At 40.2% G+C, this 20,751-nt stretch overlaps 3 protein-coding genes across 14 annotated transcripts in view; 2 read left to right on the forward strand and 1 right to left on the reverse strand.

The window, feature by feature from the left end:
* SETDB2 (SET domain bifurcated 2) overlaps positions 1-14,716 on the forward strand; it is a 61,773-nt gene extending 47,057 nt beyond the window's left edge. For 6 of the 10 annotated variants that reach the window (XM_014449084.2, XM_023748543.1, XM_014449075.2 and 3 more), the window contains 3 exons: positions 6,664-7,004; positions 10,891-10,979; positions 11,568-14,716. In XM_014449084.2, coding sequence (XP_014304570.1) covers positions 6,664-7,004; positions 10,891-10,979; positions 11,568-11,685 — 548 coding nt within the window. In that variant the 3' untranslated portion in view covers positions 11,686-14,716. The other 4 variants (XM_023748546.1, XM_023748554.1, XM_023748556.1 and 1 more) reach the window with 4 other exon arrangements.
* Positions 12,896-20,751, reverse strand: part of RCBTB1 (RCC1 and BTB domain containing protein 1) — a 117,673-nt gene continuing 109,817 nt past the window's right edge. The window contains exon 12 of the mRNA XM_023748592.1: positions 12,896-13,184. Within this exon, the coding sequence (XP_023604360.1) occupies positions 13,128-13,184 (57 nt within the window). The 3' untranslated portion in view covers positions 12,896-13,127. The remainder of the gene's footprint in view (positions 13,185-20,751) is intronic.
* PHF11 (PHD finger protein 11) overlaps positions 15,055-20,751 on the forward strand; it is a 39,685-nt gene continuing 33,988 nt past the window's right edge. For all 3 annotated transcript variants that reach the window (XM_006083544.3, XM_014449123.2, XM_023748633.1), the window contains exon 1: positions 15,055-15,202. In XM_006083544.3, coding sequence (XP_006083606.2) covers positions 15,091-15,202 — 112 coding nt within the window. In that variant the 5' untranslated portion in view covers positions 15,055-15,090. The remainder of the gene's footprint in view (positions 15,203-20,751) is intronic.

The raw sequence follows: 20,751 nt of genomic DNA on the forward strand, positions 1-20,751 counted from the left end.
ACAATACAGAAAATCAATGAAACCAAGAGCTGGTACTGTGAAAGGATAAACAAGATTGACAAACCTCTAGCCAGGCTCACCAAGAAGCAAAGAGAGAGGACACAAATAAACCAAATCAGAAATGATAGAGGCGAAATAACAACAGACCCCACAGAAATACAAATGATTGTTAAACAATACTACGGACATCTCTACTCCAACAAACTAGACTACCTGGAGGAAATGGACATATTCCTAGAAAAATACAACATTCCAAAACTCAATCAGGAAGAATCTAAACATCTCAATAGGCCAATAACTATGGAAGAAATTGAAACAGTCATCAAAAAGCTTCCAGCAAACAAAAGCCCAGGACCAGACGGCTTTACAGGGGAGTTTTTACCAAACATTCAAGGAAGAACTAAAACCTATCCTCCTCAGACTACTACAAAAAATTCAAGAGGAAGGAACACTTCCAAGCTCATTCTATGAAGCCAGTATTACCCTAATACCAAAACCAGGTAAAGATAACACAATGAAAGAGAATTACAGGCCAATATCCCTCATGAACACAGATGCCAAAATCCTCAACAAAATCTTAGCAAATTGGATCCAGCAGTACATCAGAAAGATCATACACCATGACCAAGTAGGATTTATCCCAGGGATGCAAGGATGGTACAATAACCGAAAATCAATAAACGTGATACATTACATAAGCAAATTGAAAGAAAAAAACCACATAGTCATATCAATTGATGCAGAAAAAGTATTTGACAAAATCCAACACCCATTTTTGATAAAAACTCTCAGCAAGGTGGGAATAGAAGGATCATACCTCAACATAATAAAAGCCATATATGACAAACCCACAGCCAATATCATACTTAATGGACAAAAAATTACAGCATTTCCCCTAAGAACAGGAACAAGACAGGGATGCCCACTCTCACCACTCCTGTTCGACATAGTACTGGAAGTGCTAGCCATAACAATCAGACAAGAAGAAGAAAGAAAAGGCATCCAAATTGGAAAAGAGGAAGTACAACTGTCCTTATTTGCAGATGACATGATATTATACATACAAAACCCTAAAGTCTCCATCAAAAAACTACTAGACTTAATACATGAATTTGGCAACGTAGCAGGATACAAAATTAACCCCAAGAAATCTAAGGCATTTCTATACACCAATAGTGAACTTTCAGAAAGAGAGACTAAAAAAACAATCCCATTTACCATCGCACCAAAAAAATTAAGCTACCTAGGAATAAACTTAACTAAGAGGTAAAAGACCGGACGTTGAAAAAAGAGATAGAGGAAGACATAAAGAGATGGAAGAACATACCGTATTCATGGATTGGTAGAATAAACATCGTAGAATAAACATCATCAAAATGTCCATACTACCCAAAGCAATCTATAAATTCAACGCACTTCCCATTAAAATACCAATGGCATATTTCACAGATCTAAAACGAACTCTCCAAAAATTCATCTGCAATAAAAAAAAAGACCCCGAATAGCTGCAGTGATCCTGAGAAAGAACAAAGTAAGTGGGATCTCAATACCAGATATCAAGCTGTATTACAAAGCCACTGTTCTCAAAACTGCCTGGTACTGGCACAAGAACAGACATATAGATCAATGGAATAGAATAGAGAGCCCAGAAATTAGCCCGAACCAATATGCTCAATTAATATTTGACAAAGGAGGCAAGAACATACAATGGAGTCAAGATAGTCTCTTCAATAAATCGTGTTGGGAAAATTGGACGGATACATGCAAGAAAATGAAACTAGACCAACAACTTACACCATACACAAAAATAAACTCAAATGGATAAAGGACTTAAATGTACGACAGGAAACCATAAAAATTCTAGAAGAATCCAAAGGCAACAAAATCTCAGACATATGCCGAAGCAATTTCTTCACTGATACAGCTCCTAGGGCACTTGAAACTAAAGAGAAAATGAACAAATGGGACTTCATCAAAATTAAAAGCTTCTGCACAGCAAAAGAAACCATCAACAAAACAACAAGAAAGCCCACTGTGTGGGAAAACATATTTGCCAATGTCATATCTGATAAGGGCCTAATCTCCAAAATTTATAGGGAACTCATACAACTTAACAAAAGGAAGATAAAGAATCCAATCAAAAAATGGGCAAAGGATCTAAATAGACACCTTTCAAAAGAGGACATTCAGAAAGCCAAGAGACATATGAAAACATGCTCAAAGTCACTAATCATCCGAGAGATGCAAATCAAAACAACAATGAGGCACCATCTCACACCTGTAAGAATGGCTATCATCAAACAACAAGTGCTGGAGAGGATGTGGAGAAAAAAGAACACTCGTCCTCTGCTGGTGGGAATGCAGACTGGTGCAGCCACTATGGAAGACAGTATGGAGTTTCCTCAAAAAACTAAAAATGGAACTTCCATTTGACCCTGTGATCCCACTTCTAGGAATATATCCCAAGAAACCAGAAACACCAGTCAGAAAGGATATATGCACCCATATGTTCATAGCAGCACAATTCACCATAGCTAAGATCTGGAAACAGCCTAAGGGCCCATCAGTAGATGAATGGATTAGAAAACTGTGGTACATCTACACGATGGAATACTATGCTGCTGTAAAAAAGAAGGAACTCTTACCATTTGCAACGGCATGGATGGAACTAGAGAGCATTATGCTAAGTGAAATAAGCCAGTCAATGAAGGAGAAATACCACATGATCTCACTCATTCATGGATAATAAAGACCATTATAAACTTATGAACAAAAATAGATACAGAGGCAGAGCTGCCTCAAACAGACTGTCAAACTGCAGCGGGAAGGCCGGGGAGGGTAGGGGGGGAGAAGCGGGGAGGGGGCCGGTAAGAGATCAACCGAAGGACTTACATGCATGCATATAAACATAACCAATGGACATAAGACACTGGGGGGAGGGGGGGGGCAGGTAGGGGAGGCCAGGGGATTGTCAAGGGCGGGGAAAAAAAGGAGACATATGTAATACCCTTTGTAATACTTTAAGCAATAAAAAATAAATAAATATTTAAATGGAAAAATATATATATACAGCATTAAAAAGACAAAAAAAAAAAACCACTGCATTCTACTGCAGTATTCCAGCCAACACTGCTGCTGGGGATGCTCAGCAAAAAGTGAAAATATTGCTACCCTGAGTTCTTTTATTTCAGTGTTACCAATCCTGCCATAGCTAATATTACAACTTGACAAACCTGGGTTTGGGTCCTTTTGCATTTCACTATATCCCTGAGTGGGGAGACATTGCTGAGAGATGACTCATTACCTCTTCTTTTGAGCTTCCTTATATCTGTACTCCCATTTCTCTGCCTGGTCTCAAAGGATGGAGATTGGAGGAGGCAAGGAAACTCCTTGACTGAAAAGGTCTATCAAGAGAAGGCATTTATGTATTGTAATTATTTCACCTTGTAGGGGAGGTAAAACTCTCTTCCTCTCCCTATCTTATGTTGACGGGCGGGGGTCCTGTAAATTAGACTGACAAAACAAACAGAAGTTTATTACTATCATCATGTGTATTGTACATGTAACACAAGGGACTACAGTAGTCCCCCTTATCCACTGTTTCACATTCCATGTTTTCAGTTACCCATATTAACCACAGCCCAGGAATATTGAATGGAAAATTCCAGAAATAAACAATTCATAAGTTTTAAATTGCATGCCATTATGAGTAGCATAATGAAATCTTGTGTCATCTCACTCCATACTACCTAGGACACCCCTTTATCCAGGGTATCCACACTATATATGCTACTTGCCTCAGTAGCCATCTCATTGATCAGATTGACTGTTGCAATATTGCAGTGATTATGTTCAAGTAACCCTTATAGTAGCCTAACTATACATCACAATGTCCACATCATTCACTTCATCTCCTCACATAGGCATTGTACCATCTCAAATCATCACAAGAAGGGGAGTACATTACAATAAGGTATTTTGAGAGAGAACACATTCATATAACTTTTATTACAGTATATTATAATTAGTCTATTAGTTATTTTTAATCTCCTACTGTGCCCAATTTATAAATTAAACTTTCTCATAGGTATGTATGTGTAGGAAAAAACAGTATAGGATTCAGTACTATCCGCAGTTTCAGGCATTCACTAGGAGTCTTGGAATGTATTTCCCACATATAAGGGGGGACTGCTATACTCAGAGATAAGTAACTCAGATGGTTTAGAATTCCTGCTTATTTAGAATCTTAGCCAAAGAACAATAAATTTTTAGAGGCATAGCAAGACAAAGGAAAAGGACCTTTAGTCTTTAGGGGTGGCAAATTGTGGGAAGGCAAATATATGGGAAACCAATGGTAGATACAGACTAGTTAGTAAAGTTTGTTTCCTAGATTTCTCTGGTTCAGTCTCAAGGATAATCAAGGTCTAAAATTGTCACCGGTGATTAACTTTTGTCCTTTCTAGTAGGAGAAGGCACACCTTTGTAAATTTATATCCTGCTTTTAGGCAGAATAGGGGGAGGCAGAGAGCTTTTCCTACATGTGCTATTTAAATAATTCTTATGTCAAAGCGGCATATTTTGGGATGACATATTCTGATTTTCTTCACCATTTTAATGCATGTGTATCATAATGAGTGCTATTGCTTTTGGTTGTTTTGCCATTTTCATTGATCACTATAATGTATATAGGAGGCACTAAGAAAAAAATAGTTATTTACTGTTAGTGCTCACAAGTAATCTATGATTAAAGTATGAGTACGTATAGGAACAGCAGCCAGCAATAGTAATGATTAAATCAGTAACAGAGAAATATTTCTTTATGCCACTGATGTGGTACAAGTTTTATTAAAAATAAATGATTTATTTCATTTGACATGCATTCATACTTTTGAATATTCTAAAAAATTATTTCTAAAAATGATTAAGCAGTTAATCTTCTTCTAAAGTATTATTGTTTGTAAAAGTGTGATTATTGAATGGTCGTCTAGAATACACACCAAACACTAATGTGTACAAAGCCTATAGCAGGGGTGGGCAACCTTTTTGTGAGTGCATGCCAAAACCAGCAAAATCTCTGACTCAAATTCTTCTGCGTGCCAGCCCTAATATTTTGAGAACATATACTTGATATCTCTTAAAGTGTACCTATGTGAAGAACCTTGAAGAAATAATAAAATTCATTCGAGCAACAAAAACACAGTATATGATTATGAAAAATACATTTATTTTTTAATGTATACATGTACACTGATAGTCCGACAGAAAACTTTATGATTCCGTTTGATATTACCAGTGGGACTTTTGCTGCTGCAACACTGATGACAGAGATTTTACATCAGGTTTATATTTCGTGACCTTCAGAGATATGCACGAGCTACTACTTTCATTCGTCAGGCTACTCCTATTACGAGACTTAACAAAATTCATCACTGAGAACAAAGATTCACAAGCGTATGTGGATGAAACCAAAACACTGGTCGGATCTAGGAAGGCAGGGAGAGTTAAGGCAGAGGCATAGAAATTGCTCTTCCCCTCTCTTGTCAATCCCTAAGATGCACCTACACTGAATTTATCTGAAAAATAAAAAAAGTCGATATTAAGAAAAAAATTGTAAATGGAAGATTATAAGAGAGGGTTTTGCATGCCAGCAAAAGTTACTGGCGTACCATGTTTGGCACACGTGCCAGGGGTTGCCCACCCCTGGCCTATAGCAATACAGTTATTGTGGAGGATGATTTCAACAGGGTCTTTTCAGGCCTTTGGTGTCTTAAAGGCCTGGAGTGTTCCCTACAAACCACTGTTACAGCTGTTTAGAATATACTTAGCCTTGGCTGGATTGTTTAGTTGGCAGTGGTCGGCAAACTGTGGCTCGTGAGCCACATGCGGCTCTTTGGCCCCTTGGGTGTGGCTCTTCCACAAAATACTGACTTCTGGGCATGGGCCACGAAGTTTCAATCGCACTCTACATGCGCGCCCGCACGTGGTATTTTGTGGAAGAGCCACACTCAAGGGGCCAAAGAGCAAAGAGCCGCATGTGGCTCGTGAGCCGCAGTTTGCCGACCACTGGGTTAGAGCATTCTGATACATCAAGGTTGCAGGTTTCATCCCTGGTCAGGGCGCATACAAGAAGCAACCAATGAATGTATAAATAAATGGGACAACAAATGGATCTCTCTCTCTCTCTCTCTCTCTTCTCTCTCTCTCTCTATCCCTCCCTCCCTCTCCTCCCTTCCTCCCTTCTCTCTCCTCCCCCTCCACTTTCTCCTCCCGCTTCCCTCCCTCCTGCTTTCTCCCTCTCTCTCTAAAATCAATTTTTAAAAATTTAGAATATACTTAAATTCACAATCCAAAATGGAAGAGAAGTCAGGAAGCAACATGTAAGTTCATTAAAAGGCATTGTTATGTAGTAGAAAGAAGGCAGGCTTTGGAACCAGACATTTCTGAGTTTGTTACCCAATTTCTTTATTATTGTGGGTCAAGTGAATCCCTTAATCCCTCAGAGGCTCAAAGTTTTTATATATAAAATTGGAGTGCTGTCTGCCTTAACACATTCTAAGGATTAGTGGTAATTAAAGCAACTAGCATTTATTTAGCATTGTTAATCTTAGCACTATTGCTTAGCCAAGTATATTTCCTGACGATTCTTTCTAAAATGTTTATTAGCGGACTCAAGTTCAAATCAAGTTGAAGATTCTGAAGACAATTTGCTGATTGAATCAGATGTGATAGATATAACTAAAGGTAGAGAAGAAACTTCACCAGGGGGCATATGTAACCAAGCAACCACATTGGATAATCAGAATATTATGAAGAAGTTTGAGGTTCAAATACTAAAGCCCCAAGAGGAAAACTCTCCAGCATGTCAAAACCATTATGTCTTTTGTAATAAAGAGTTGCCAGGTGAAACCAAGAATAATACTTCATGTGAATCTCTCAAGTTCAGTAAAGGAAGTGTGTTTTTATTGGATGCCACAAAGGAAGGAAATGTGGGCCGCTTTCTTAATGTGAGTATATGGGCTGAGATTTATATTTCTAAACATTTTTGTGTGTGCTTTTTAATAAAATTATAAGGAAAATATGATTAACAAATTCTAATGCCAGATTACCTGGATTGGGATGCCAGTTTTTCACTTGTATGACCTTGGACATGTTACTTGACCTCATACCTTATTTCTGACTTCTATAAAATGGGGATAATAATAATAACTTACTCATAGAATTAAATGAGTTATATATAGTATGTAAAGTGCTTAAACAGTACCTGGCACATTGTTAAACATTTGCTTAAGAAAATTATATAAATGGTATGTAAGAAAATTATTTTCGTTTATTGAAAGATTTGTTACTTCCAAAAAAAATCACAGTGGGACACATAGAGTAAGTTTCTCTTTTGAGTCTTATATAATACAGTAGCTCTTCTTCAGAGATGCCTCTAATAGTTCAAAAAAATCAGTTGTAGATATTTATTTTACTTACTTTTAGTAAGTTTTGAGTGACTTCATGGTTTAGTGTAGAAAACCAGTACATTTATCAGAATATTGCATATAACTATCCTCTTTTTTTAAATTCCCAAACCATAGTCATTTTCTGTTTGTGTGTATGTTTGGGATATATCTAAGAAGATTTATTTCATTTATATAGAGAATTATGTATGATTCCTTTGATTTCAAGGTTAATTAACACTTAAGACTCCTGTTATCTTCATGATAAGAGGAGTAATTTGTATTATTGGTCATATCTCTTGTGTAAGGTGAAATTGATGTTACCTTGTGACTTTTATTCTGTCCCGCCTCCTACTATCAGGCATTATATGGTCCCAGGAATCCTATAAGGGAAAGAAATCTCCTTCAACCTTTAGTTCCATTGTCTATATAGTCTTTCCAGTCTTTAGTGACTGAACCATGGGGAAACCCTGAACCATCTGTTTGAGAGCTCAGCCAGGCCCTTCTGCATGGCTCCCTGATCTCTGGACTCCACTTTGTCTGCTTATCATATCCAAGAGAGTGAAGAGTCATGGAAGGAGGATAAGGACTTTGATCCTTCCTCACATCCTTTGGAAAGGTCCACTATAGCACATTGTCCCCTGGATGCAGCCTTAATTGTTCTCTATTGTCTGTATCAGAGCTCTTCTTCCTCCCGGTGGGAAGGGATTAGTGGATGGGCCGCCTTGACTTTTCCCCTAAAATAAAGGTGAAGGAAGGGAAGCATGAATGGCCCATGATTCTCATAAGCATTCCCTTTGACATCTTTAAGGTAAGCTCAGTGCCTCTTTAAATGTGACATTTGAATGGTTTGAAATTTATGTGCACTGATAATTTTACATGTAATTCAGCTGCCATCAGAAGAAAAAATATTCGTAAGTCAGGAAATCTTTAAAACCAAAGAGCTTGCCTGGCGAGTGTTGCTCAATGGTTGAGTGTCAACCTATGAACCAGGAGGTCATGGTTCATTTCCGGGTCAGGGCACATGCCCGGGTTGCGGGCTTGATCCCCAGTGTCAGGCATGCAGGAAGTAGCCGATCAATGATTCTCTCTCATCATTGATGTTTCTATCTATCTCTCCCTCTCCCTTCCTCTCTGAAATCAATAAAAATATATTTTAAAAAATAAATATAACCAAAGAACTTTTTCCTTGCTAGGTGAATCTGCTAATTTGGTTTGTTTTTTTTCTTTCCCAGTTAGAATACTTGATTAACAAGGAATAAATAATTATCTCTTCCCCTTCTTTGTCCCCCAACTGCTGTTCTCTATTCCACTTTGACTACTTCTAAACTGCTGCCAAACATGTCAGGAAATCCATTAAATAAGGATCCCCAGCAAAGGACTCTCATGGCTTTATTTCCCATCAGTTATGTTGAATGGTGGCTGTACGTACACAATTGAGTTGGTTTCACCTCTCCCAATCAGCACATGAGCCAGGTCCCTCCTTTGTAGGAGAAAAAAACAACAAAAACAGGCTCTTTCTTTTTTTCTTTATCTTGCTCTTTTTTTTCAATTTAATTTTTCTACCTAGATAATACATTGATATGATTTAAAAATTGAAATAAAATAATAAGCCATGCAGAATACATACATATAGCTAAACAGAATTCTGTTTCAAGGTAGCTCTAAGCCTGCCGAGTAAGCACCATGAGTGAAGCTCATTGGCCCAAATTTAAAAATGTATGGACAGGAAGTTATTATCATTGAAATGAAAAGCTTGCCCACATGTCCAAGGAATATTGTGGGGATTTGATTCTTTTATGAATCTGGTGATGGATGAATGTGTGGAGATGGCAATAGAACAATATTAGAATGGTAGATGGTAACAGGAGGAAATAGCATCATCATGTGTAGATACTGTTGGAACAAGTATAAGTAACGGTTATGTTCAGCAGTGCTTGCACATGTCCCCTTCCAAAGGGCCTCTTCACTAGGATGTTAAACTCTGGTTATAGACAGTCTTTCATATTAAACTTTTATGTTTTGTTAGAAAAAGAAACATACTGTGAGAAATACTATATCCACATTTACCGTGCCACCTATAGTAATAATTTGTATTACTTTCTCTTTCATTCTTACAGTGTTTCTTCATGCAAATACAAGTAAATATAAATATGTGTCCTTACGTAAAAGATAGCATATTATTGTCACTGTCCTATACCATGTTTTTAAATTAACAATATACCCTGGAGATCTTTCCATATCACTACACAGAGAGAGCTCCTCATTTTTTTTGCTCATAGCTGCATAGAATTCTTTTGTGTTGATATACTGAAGTTTATTTAACCAATTCTCTTTAGACTAGGGGCCCAGTGCATGAATTCATGCACCTTTAAAGGAACTGTGGGCTGCGAGGCTGCGGTGGGCACAGGGGTGGGTCTCAGCCCATCCTCCACGCCCCCGTCCAGCCCCTCCAGCAGCGGCCCCGGTCCCCTTTCTGCCGGCAGCCCCGCTCCCACCACTGCTGCTCCCACGTGCTGACGGCACTGGCCCCACTCGCACCTGCTGACAGCGCGGAACAATTGAGGCTGGCGCCATCAGTGGGTGTGAGTGGGGCCAGCACTGTCAGCGGGTGCAAGCAGCGGCTGCTGCCCCGATCACCCCTCAGGAGCAGGGGGAGGTGGGGAAGCCCTCAGGGGTGATCAGGGCCGGCCGCCGCCATTTGCACTGGCTGACAGCACCAAGTGATCGGGACCGGCGCCAGGTGCTGGCAGTGGGTTCGAGCGGCGGCTCCAGTGCCGGCTGCAGGTGCAAGTGGGCGGGATCACAGCGCGCAGGAGCAAAGAATTTTCAGTAACCACCAGAGGCTCACCCCGATCATGGCGACTGGTGCCCCACCTTAGTCTGGCGCCACCACTCACCTGCTCCACCATCCCACCGTGGCTGATGCTCGCCATGTTCTGCACGTGCCCCCTGGTGGTCAGCACACGTCATAGTGACCAGTTCTGCCGTTCAGTCTATTTGCATATTAGGGTTTTATATATATAGATATTCTTTTGGGTTGTTTCCAAACTTTTACTGTTAAAACAATGCTTGATGAATAATCTTACACACAGGTATATGTATAGATGTATCTATAGAATACATTATCAAATATGGGATTACTGAATCAAAAGATAATGCATTTATAATATTGAATAATCTTGACAAATTATCTTCTTTAGGGATTTATACCATTTTGCATTTCTACCAGCAGGATATAAGAATGTGACAGGCTTTTCTGAATAGACTCCTACTATTAACTGGATTGTAGTAAGCTATGATATTTTACATATTAGTCAACAGAAAAGCAAAAGAAACAAAAATAAGCGAGCTTTGTTGGAAACAATGGTATTCTAATGCTTCAAAGAACAAGACATCAAACTGTATGCTGTATCTAACCTCTGTTTTAATTTTTTTTTTTTAACAGCATAGTTGTTGCCCAAATCTTTTGGTACAGAATGTTTTTGTAGAAACACATGACAGGAATTTTCCATTGGTGGCATTCTTCACCAACAGGTTTGAAATTTTTTATGATATAACTATGAAATTGTGACTTTAAAAACAACAATAGAAGAAGAAAAGAAACTAGAGAGGGACAGGGATGGAAGCAAAAAAAGAAAAGAAAAATATGAAAAGATACATGCTATGGCCCCTAATATCTAGTACTCTAGAATATTCAATTATCCCAAACTCTTCCTACTCAGCAAAATTTGAAACAGCTGAAATTTCAATTCTTATTTCCTTTTAGAGCTAATGCTTGAAAGGGCTAAGGATGGCAGTTCTCACCCTGTTCAATTCAGGGGATAAATGATGCAAATTGCTACATGGGCATAATGTCTACACTCAAATACCACACTGCAGGCCTCATCACGTCACCAGGTTCCTTCTTCGTAGATATTGACAGATTTCTTCTTACTTAGGATTTTAGCACATTTGAAATAAAACTCAAATGATTATTCTTTTAATGAAAGAGCAGTCCTAATGGGTGGGTGTCAGAGAGAATAAACATATTTTTGAGGATGGTTAATGATGTTAACATGAAAATTAATGTAGTCAAGTTTGGTTTATTCAGGGTAATTTATTTTTTTAATTTCTACTTTCTAGGTATGTGAAAGCAAGAACAGAATTAACATGGGATTATGGTTATGAACCTGGAACTGTGCCAGATAAAGAAATCCTCTGCCAATGTGGGGTTAATAAGTGCAGGAAAAAAATATTATAAATGTTGGAGCTAATGCCTGTTCATGAAATTAGCTTTTCAAGCTGAAATTAGAGCCATAGAAAAGAATGCTCAGTTGTCAGTGGAATTTAGTTTTTGATTCATGAAGAGAATTCCTCAGTCTGCTCTTGTCAGGGAGTTCATTTGTGTGACTTAGAAATGCTAGGAACAAAATAAGGACAGTTTCATACACATAGGGTATCTCTTGATTCTTGCCGTTATTCAACTTTACATGAGTAAGATGGAAGTGTGTCTTTTCTATGAAATACTGCTATATAACTTGTAATTTATTTGTAAGCTATATATTAAGAGAAACAAATGTTACAATATAATTGTTGTTCTTGTGTTTTTTTATTATTGTCTTTGAGTTCATGGATCCAAATGGCCACATTTCATGACTTTACCTACAAAATTTATTTATGTTTAATTCCTGGCAATAGCGTGAGGAATATAGCTCCACAAAGTACTGTCGAATTAAACCACTTGAGTGAGAAAGGGTGAGAAGCCCTTCAATAGAGAAGAGTTCGGCAAACTCTTTGAGGTGAAACTGCTTTCCAATAGATTCTCGTTGTTCCTTTAATACAAACACAGACAGGAAAAGAGGGAATAGAAACCTAGAGAAATTGGAAGATATTTGTTCTAGATTGAGCCATAAGAAAAAGAAAACAGGAAATTAGTCAGAGTTGGCTTATTTAGACTAGAAGAGATTGTGCTGGGCAAGAGTTTCATGTAAAAAACAAAACAAAACAGAACTGAGCTTCAAGTTTGAAACATCCTTTTGCATTCTCCTGAGCATGTTGTGCAAATTGGTTTTCTAGAGAAAAAGGGAAGGTTACCTAGCGATGACCTAGTGGAAAGGGGGCTGGAAATCTCCAATAGTCAAAACTAATTTATCCTTAACAAAGATGTACTGTACTGTATATTCAGCTGTCAGGAACTTACCCCCTTGAAACCAGGATGGGAATACTAGCTCAAAAAGGAGTAATTAAAAGATCTCATTTTTGAGAGATCATGTTGTTTTTTGGGTTTTCTTTTTTTTCTGAACTTGAGGGGTTTAGTTTGGTTACCTTTCAAAGTTCATTCTAAGTTTAGACCCAATTTAATTTCTTTAAAATACTGAACTAGGTGAAAATTTAACTTGAAATTGTTTTAGAGCATGGGGAACCAAAGAACGAGGAAGAAAGCAAAAAATTATAACTCAACAGCCTGTAGATTGATGAGAAAAGTTGAGCAGTCCATTTATTCACAGTAAAGATAGCAGGAATTTTAGGCATTGCACTAAAATGAAGTGAAGACACTTGATCAGCATGGGAAATATTTTTGTGTAGAAATCCTGGTATCTTAATCTGCTTCAGTCTGTGTTGGTTTACAGCTATCATCTTCCATCAGTGTCCTAGAGACCCCCTTTTTCTCTCCTGTGTCAAATCTGTTTCCAGTTATATCCATTATTTCCCGTTTCCTTGGTTTACTTCCACATATTGGTGAAGCACATCCTTCAATACCTTTTGAAAAGGAAAAAAGAGAGGTAAATATTTTGAGACTTTGCATGTTTGAAAATATTGTACCACTACACTTGTTTGCTATTTTGACAAGGTATAGAATTCTTGAGTAGCCTTTATTCCCAATTTTGAAGGCATCTGCTAAACTTTCAGTGTTGCTGCTGGGAAGTTTGAAGACATTCTTGCTTTGATATCCAGGGTGACTATTGGATGTCAGATGCCATTCTGTTCTTTTTGTATATACAACCCGTTTTTATCTCTCTAGAAGCTTATAGTATTACTTTGTCCAATGTTCTATTCCTGGTAAGGGTTCATTTTCATCCCTTATATGGGGTGCTTGGTGGGGTCTTTCAAACATTGTCCTTCAGGGAAATATTTTCTTTAATGACTGCTCATCTGTTCTCTCATTCTAGAATTCCTGTTACCCAGATAGTAGACCTCCAGGATTGGTTCTCTTATTTTCTTATCTTTTCTCTTAATTTCCAGCTCTTGTCTTCTAGCTCTACTTTCTAGAAGACTTCATCAACTTAATTTTCTAATTAGTATAATATGTTTTATTTTTCTGGTCTCAGATTTTTTATTTCTAGGGCTCTTTTTTCTTCCCTGAATGTTCTTTAATAGTATCTTTTTTTGGTTCTTGGTTGTAGTATATCTTTGAACACATACATTTATATTTTCTTCATGCATATTTTTGTGACCGCTAAGTTTCATTTATTTGTTTTCCCTATATGTTTCCTTTGGCCTTTGTTTTTTTGTGTGTGTTACAGGCTTTCCTCAGTGATGATAGGGTCTACTACTGCTTAAGAGTAGAACACTAAAATGCTAGAATGATAAACTGAGAGTGGTGGAAGGTGTTTTTCAAATGCTTCACAATGACTTAGCTAGCTAAATTATTCAGTCTCTAATTCAGTTTCTTTAGGACTTCCTGTTTGCCTGGCAAGGAATAAAGGCCTAATTCTGAGATATTACAGTTTGGTAATATACCGTAATGAAGCGAGTATCATAGTAAAGCAAGTGGTAATCTTTTTGCTGATGGAAGGTCTTGCCTTCAATTTGTAAAAAAAAAAAAAAAAAAAAAAAAAAAAAACCCACAAAACTCAACACCTGTAAAGTGCAATAAAGCTAAGCGCAATAAAATGGGTTGTGCTTGTAATTCTTCTATTCACCTGCTTGAGTTGCAATAAACTTGGCTGTAGGAGTCCCTCCCTTTTTTTCTCCTGTTTTGCAGCCCCATGCTCTTCTGCAATCTATTTATGTATTTGTCAAGACTATCCAGCTTATCGTTTTTAATATTCTCTTTTCTGCTGTCCCCAACTTGCCTCTTTTCCTCTTTAAAGTTTGCTCACATTGTAAGATCTCCAGAAGTTTTCTTTTAATTCCTCAGCAATTCACCTTATGTGCTTCTTTTCCAGAACAACTTACTTCAACTGTATGTTCTCTACCGGTATATTTGTTAACATGCACTGAAAACCTCCTCTTGTACGGTGCTGTGTACCCCATGGGTGCTAAATAAAGGCTTGCAACTGGTAACTGCAGTTACGATTCGTTGTGTCCGTTTATGATATGCCTGTGTAGTATATCAATTTAATAAAAGTTTTAAAAGAAAGGTGAACCTCTCGGAAAAGCGGTCATTTCTCCAACTGAACACAGCGGCTTTGGCCCCTTGCATCCTGGGAGGAGGATTTAAAAGAAAAAAAATCAAACTCGAATCTGGAGAAGGTAGGGCTCCTGTCTGGCAGAGAAGCCGATCTGCAAACCCGGGGCTGGGTTTCGTTTCTCCTCCCGGGACCGGCTGGGTTTCGTTTCTTCTCGCCCTCGGGGAAACCCCCGGGCGTGGGGATGAGCCCTTCCGGGCTTTCGGGAACTCGAGCGGCCGCGGGCTTCCGGCAGCGCGAGCGCAGCGGCCAGCATGGGCGAGAGCTCGGCCACGGAGCGCGCGCCGCCGCCCCGGCCTGCTTCGGCCAGCGACGCCCAAGGGCCCCGGGGGGCTGAGGCGGCGGACGCGTTGCCCTGTCCCAACGGTGAGTACCTGGTGCCGCGGGGGCGGGGGCGGGACAGGCCGCGGGCCGGCAGAGACCGGTCCCGCCCTGGACCTCACTCGGGCGCGGCCCCTCGGGGGCCTGGACCCCGTCTCCCGAGCCGCCGAGGCCGCGTGGACGGTCTTGGCTCAGCGGCGTGTGGCCCCTCGGAGTTCGCGCCCCGGCGATCACCTCCGGGGGCCCCGGGGCAATTCCGCAGTGGCCGGGAGAACTCCCGACCTCTCCCCCTGCGGGGGGCAGCGCATGGCTCCTGCCCTACGCGGGTGCTGCGCCCGGGCAGGCGGAGGCGAGCTCCGGGGCTTCTCTCCGGCGCGGCTCGCCGGCTGTGAAACCGTCGGAGAGGTGCGGGGAGCGGGGGCAGTGGTCGGCTCGGTCTCAGGGAGCGGTTTGGGGAGTTTCCCCGAGGAATGTGACTCTTTGGAACCACCCCTCCTCTACCTTTAGTAGCCAAGGCCTCAGAGGCTCTCTCCACGAGGGAAGGGAAGCAAGTCTTCTGAGCGCGCCCCTCCCTCAAACAGGAGCACAGCTCCTACCATGTGCCGAGCTCGGGACCGAGAGCTGGGGGTACAGAGCACCTAGTGGGCAGCTCGCTTCTGACCTGGTTAGCCCACTGAGGCACAGATGGGGGCTCCCAACGCAACCTGCTGTTCCCAGAAAGCTTTTTGGAGGCGAGTACGTGGATCTTAGTTTTAAAGGGCAAGTCAGTCAGCGAGAGAAGGTTGAAAGGGTGTTCCAGCCAGGTGGTGACGTGAATAAAGCATCAGCCAAAAACATGTGGCAACCACAGGTCAAGCAGTTGAATATTTCATTCAGCTGGTATGTGTATATACGGAGTGCAAGATGAGGAGTTCCATTCTGACCTTTTCCCCAAACTCCAGACTCTCATAACCAACTTTATCAATGCCTGGAGTGATTTCAAACTGAGGATGTCCCAAAGAGAGCTCTTGTTTCCCCTCATAGACCCACACACTCCAGACCTGCTCAACCACCAGCCTGCCCCATTTCATTCACCCAGTTACTCAGGCCAGAAACCTTAGAGGCACCCTCAGTGCCTCACTTTCCTCCTCACTTCCCATCTAATACATTAGTCAGACCTCAGTGTGACTTCAGAATACATCTTGAGCCTCACTACTTGTCACCACCTCCATTACTACCATCCAATCCCAAACCACCATCATCTCCTGCCTGGACTATTAGTCTCCTAGTTTCTATTCTAGCCTCATCTGCACAGCAGCCAAAATGATCTTTAAAACACAGAAAACAAATGTGATTCTCCTACTCAAAGCCCCCCAATAGTCAAAAGAATAATCTTTTTGGCTTACAGTGCACCCATGTCCTGATCTGATCTGAATCATCTTGATGATTCTGCCACCCCCTCAATGCCTTATGGGTCTTGTCAGGACAGCCTGCTAGACCCAGTAGAAGGACCCTGGGCTACTTATCCTCATTGTTCTTAATCTCAGCTATTGATGGAGACCAATGGACTCTTCCCCAAAATATCCTAGTCCCCATGATACTCACTGTATCGCTCCCTTACTGTCTGAGTCTTTATAGTTCCTGAGTTCAGATGGTGAAGGCTATCAGTTATCCAAGTGTATTTGGTCCATGAGTTTCAGGTAACATGTAGCAAGCATTCAGACAGTGAGGAATGCCTGTCTATGTAAAAGCCTCTAATGTACCATAACTCCCCTAACTACGGAGAGTTATGTGCATCCTCCGGTCCAGAAGAATAAACAAGTTAGAAGAGCCAAGATCTTTTGGGAAACTATGATGAGCGATGTTTTAGCAGGAAAAAGCCATTAGGGGGAGCCTGTGTGTCCCACTTTGGGTTTCTGTCTATCACTGGAAACAAACTCCAGGTCACAGCACAGAGGTGTGCTACCACAGCGTATTCCCAGGTACCAAGACTCTAAGGGAGCCTGTGGACTTGGGAGTGCAACTCAGATGACACGGAGTCCCCAGAGCAGGCACAGAAGGACATGCTCAGGTATCTGCAGCCTGACAGCTCAGCCTAATGCAGTGTATCAGTCTGAAGGTCCAGCTTTGCACAGGAAAGGGTAACCCTGGGGCAATGTGTAGCTCTTCTTATACAACAAGGGGTTTTGCATATCCTGTCAAACATTATCATATGATTTTATAAGAGAATTTTAGCACTAATAATTTAACTGAAACTTTTTTTAAAAAATGTTTTTATTGATTTTAAAGAGAAAGAAAGGGAGAGGGGGAGAGAGAGAGAAATATCAATGACAAAGAGACATTGATCTGCTGCTTCCTGCAGTTTCATCCTGGGGAAGGAGCCCAAAACCCAGGCATGTGCCCTGACTGGGAATTGAACCTGGGACCTCTCGGTACATGCATCCACATTCAACCACTGAGCTTCACCAGCCAGGCTGTTTGACACATTTTTTTAGCCTGTGCTTTACAAACTCTAATATGAGTGTTTTTTTAAATAAGAACATAGTATTCTATCAAAGTAGACTTTGGGCCTAAGGCGAATAAAATATTGGAATTTTTTTCCCATTTTTATCCTAGGACGTGGGCTTTGTGTTGTCAAATATTAAAATATATTCTAAAGTGTTAAAAATTGTAAAGTGTGGTATTATTGCAGAAAGTGACAGGTCAGTGGAACAAAAGAAGTATAGGAACAAGCCCAAATAAATAATTAAATATATGAAAAGGATATTTTTATTTTTTTTAATATATATTTTATTGATTTTTTACAGAGAGGAAGGGAGAGGGATAGAGAGTTAGAAACATCGATGAGAGAGAAACATCGACCAGCCGCCTGCTGCACGCCCCTAACTGGGGATGTGCCCACATCCCAGGTACATGCCCTTGACCGGAATCGAACCTGGGACCTTTTAGTCTGCAGGCCGATGCCCTATCCACTGAGCCAAACCGGTTAGGGCATGAAAAGGATATTTTTAAATCAGTTGCAAACCATTACGAAAATAAGTTACATCTCCATCTCATTCTTTACAATAAAATTAATTTCATTTTAATGTAAAAAATAAATTAAAATTCTAGAATATAATAGAAGTATTCTAAGTTATATCCCCTAACTCAGGAGTAGAAACTGTAACATAAAAGGTTGGTATAATTTCATCAAATAAAACATTTAAATATTCTGTATATCAAAGAACATTAAAAGACTGCCAGAGCTGACTGGCAGACCCTGAATGACAGATGAAAGATTATTCTGACACACGTTTCTGTGAAAGAGAGGGCTAAGGGGCTGCTTGCTTTAGGAGCAAACGGCCCTGTTCACCTGCCTCCTTTAGGCTTTTATTGTCACAACAGCTTGAACTAAAATTAACCTTTAGATACAATCAGCAGGGTAAGCATCCTTGAGAAAGTGCCTGCAACTGTAGTGTCTTTTAAACAAGGATGTTTTGAAGTCTAAACATAAAGATTCTAGTAAAACACCTGGGGGGTCAGACTTGTTTGGAAAAGTCAAAGTAGAGGCTGCTGCCTTCATCAAGTTTCCCTCGGAGACCCCCGACCTTTCGGAGAATCCTCCTTACAGACATTACAACCAAGTCCAGTGCTTCCCCACAAAAGACCACATACTTGACTAACAAAGGGTTAGTGTTCTGAATACATGAGCTTTTATAAATAAGAAAATAGTGAATAACCCAATACAACAAAAAAAATGGGCTAAGGACATTACCAGAGAAGAAATGCAAATGCCACCTTGGGGTATATTATTTCATAATTATAGATTATGACCCACTTCTCTCTATACTTCACGTTCTTTCTTTTAATGTGGTCATCTAATCTTCTGTCCTAGCTGTACTATTATGTCTTTTTAAATCAGGTAGGCAAATATCCTTTCTTCTTTTTTTCTTACAGTTTCTTCATTGTCCGTGCCCATTTATTCCAGATAATCTTAAAGTAACCTTGGGATTTAAGTTGAAATGACTTTAAACCTAGAACTTATTTGTGGTAGAATTGACAGCATTATAATGTTCAGCCTTCCTGTCCAGGATCACAGCATTTTCATATATTGAGATTGATCTTAAAACAACTCTTTCATCATGTCATTCCCCTGTTCAAAAATCCTTCCTGGCAGACTTTCACCATCGGTTTTTCAAATTCTTTTCCAGAGTTCTTAGCACAGGTTCTTTTCTTCAGACCAGCTAATTTTCTCTCTTCTGGTCAGACCTCTCTCTTGGCTTTCCCACATTACTGCTCTGTCTGCCAAGTCCTCGTCCCTCCTCCCCCCCCCCGCCTCCCCCAGGCTCCCCAAGCTTCTTTCCAGGTTGTAGCTGATCAAGGCCGGTGTCCTTGACACGACTCCATCCTACAGGGAGCACTTCCTCCTGTACATCCAAAGTATGTGTTGTATTTCCTACTCAGAAGTTATATTACTTTGTAACATTTATTGTTATTTTATTTTTATAATTGCTTTTTAGTCTCCTGTTTATTTTGTAAGTTTCTTGCAGACAACAATTCTGTCTCACATTTCTTTATATCGTTGGCTGTGCCATTTGGTACAGTACCCACTCATAACATATGGTTATTGAGCACTTAAAATGTGACATCCATTGAGATGTGTAAGCGCAAAGTACACTGGGTTTTAAGACTCAGTACAAAAGAATATTAATTTTTATATTGATTAAATGTTGAAAGTGAAACCAAAATGTGGGGTTTGAGTCCGAGTTCGTTGTCTCGTGAAATCAAAGAATGAAGTCACAGACAAAACCAATTAACGGAGGCAAAGTTTATTGAGAGAAGCCAATCCTGGAAAAGGTGCAGCTGGGGTCCCAGGAGCAGGCCAGTGTCCAGAGCTTCCTTCCCATGTTATAGTCGGGTGTTAAAGTCTATTAGTCCATGCGTAGAGCCCCACATGGCCATAAGCCACGTGGGCGAAAGGGAACGTGTCTCCTTCTATCAACCCAAGAATCTAGCACACTGGGGAGAGGGAGAAGAGGAGCTCGCACTTTTTAAGGGTGGATGCAGCTTTGCTAGTTCTTGATTGGTCTTTTCAAAGAATTTTGTTTGAGATTGGGTTATATGTCTTATTGCCTTATGATTGGTTATCTGCAACTTGTTTGTCTTTAGCAACAATCCATACATTTTAGTCTGTCTCTCTCGTATGCCCTTCTTTCCATGCCCAGCTGGGTTGCCTTAGCAATTCCGCCTAGTTGGATTCCCCAGTTTTACTTCCCCATGGTCCCTATTCCTGATTACCTAGTTTCCCTCTGTCTCCTCAGAAGGATAATATTTTGGATATAGTTGGTTGATTTAAATTACTTTCCCCTGTTTCTTTTTGCTATTCTTTAATGAGGCTTCTAGAAGTTTTATGCTGTATCTGAGGCTCACATTTCTGGCTTGAATTATGTTTTAGGAAACAAAGAAGAAATTCTTGGAAAGTGATATAAATGTTAGCTCCAAAGTGCAGTCTTCTGAATGTGAAATGGAAGCTCTAATTTAAGAGCAACCAAAAGCCCTTGCTGGTATTGCTCAGTTGGTGGAGCATTGCCCTGTGCACCAAAAGGTTGCTGGATTCCCTGTCAGGGTACATAACT

This window comes from Myotis lucifugus, unplaced genomic scaffold (assembly GCF_000147115.1).
Source record: "Myotis lucifugus unplaced genomic scaffold, Myoluc2.0 scaffold_7, whole genome shotgun sequence".
Lineage (NCBI taxonomy): Eukaryota > Metazoa > Chordata > Mammalia > Chiroptera > Vespertilionidae > Myotis > Myotis lucifugus.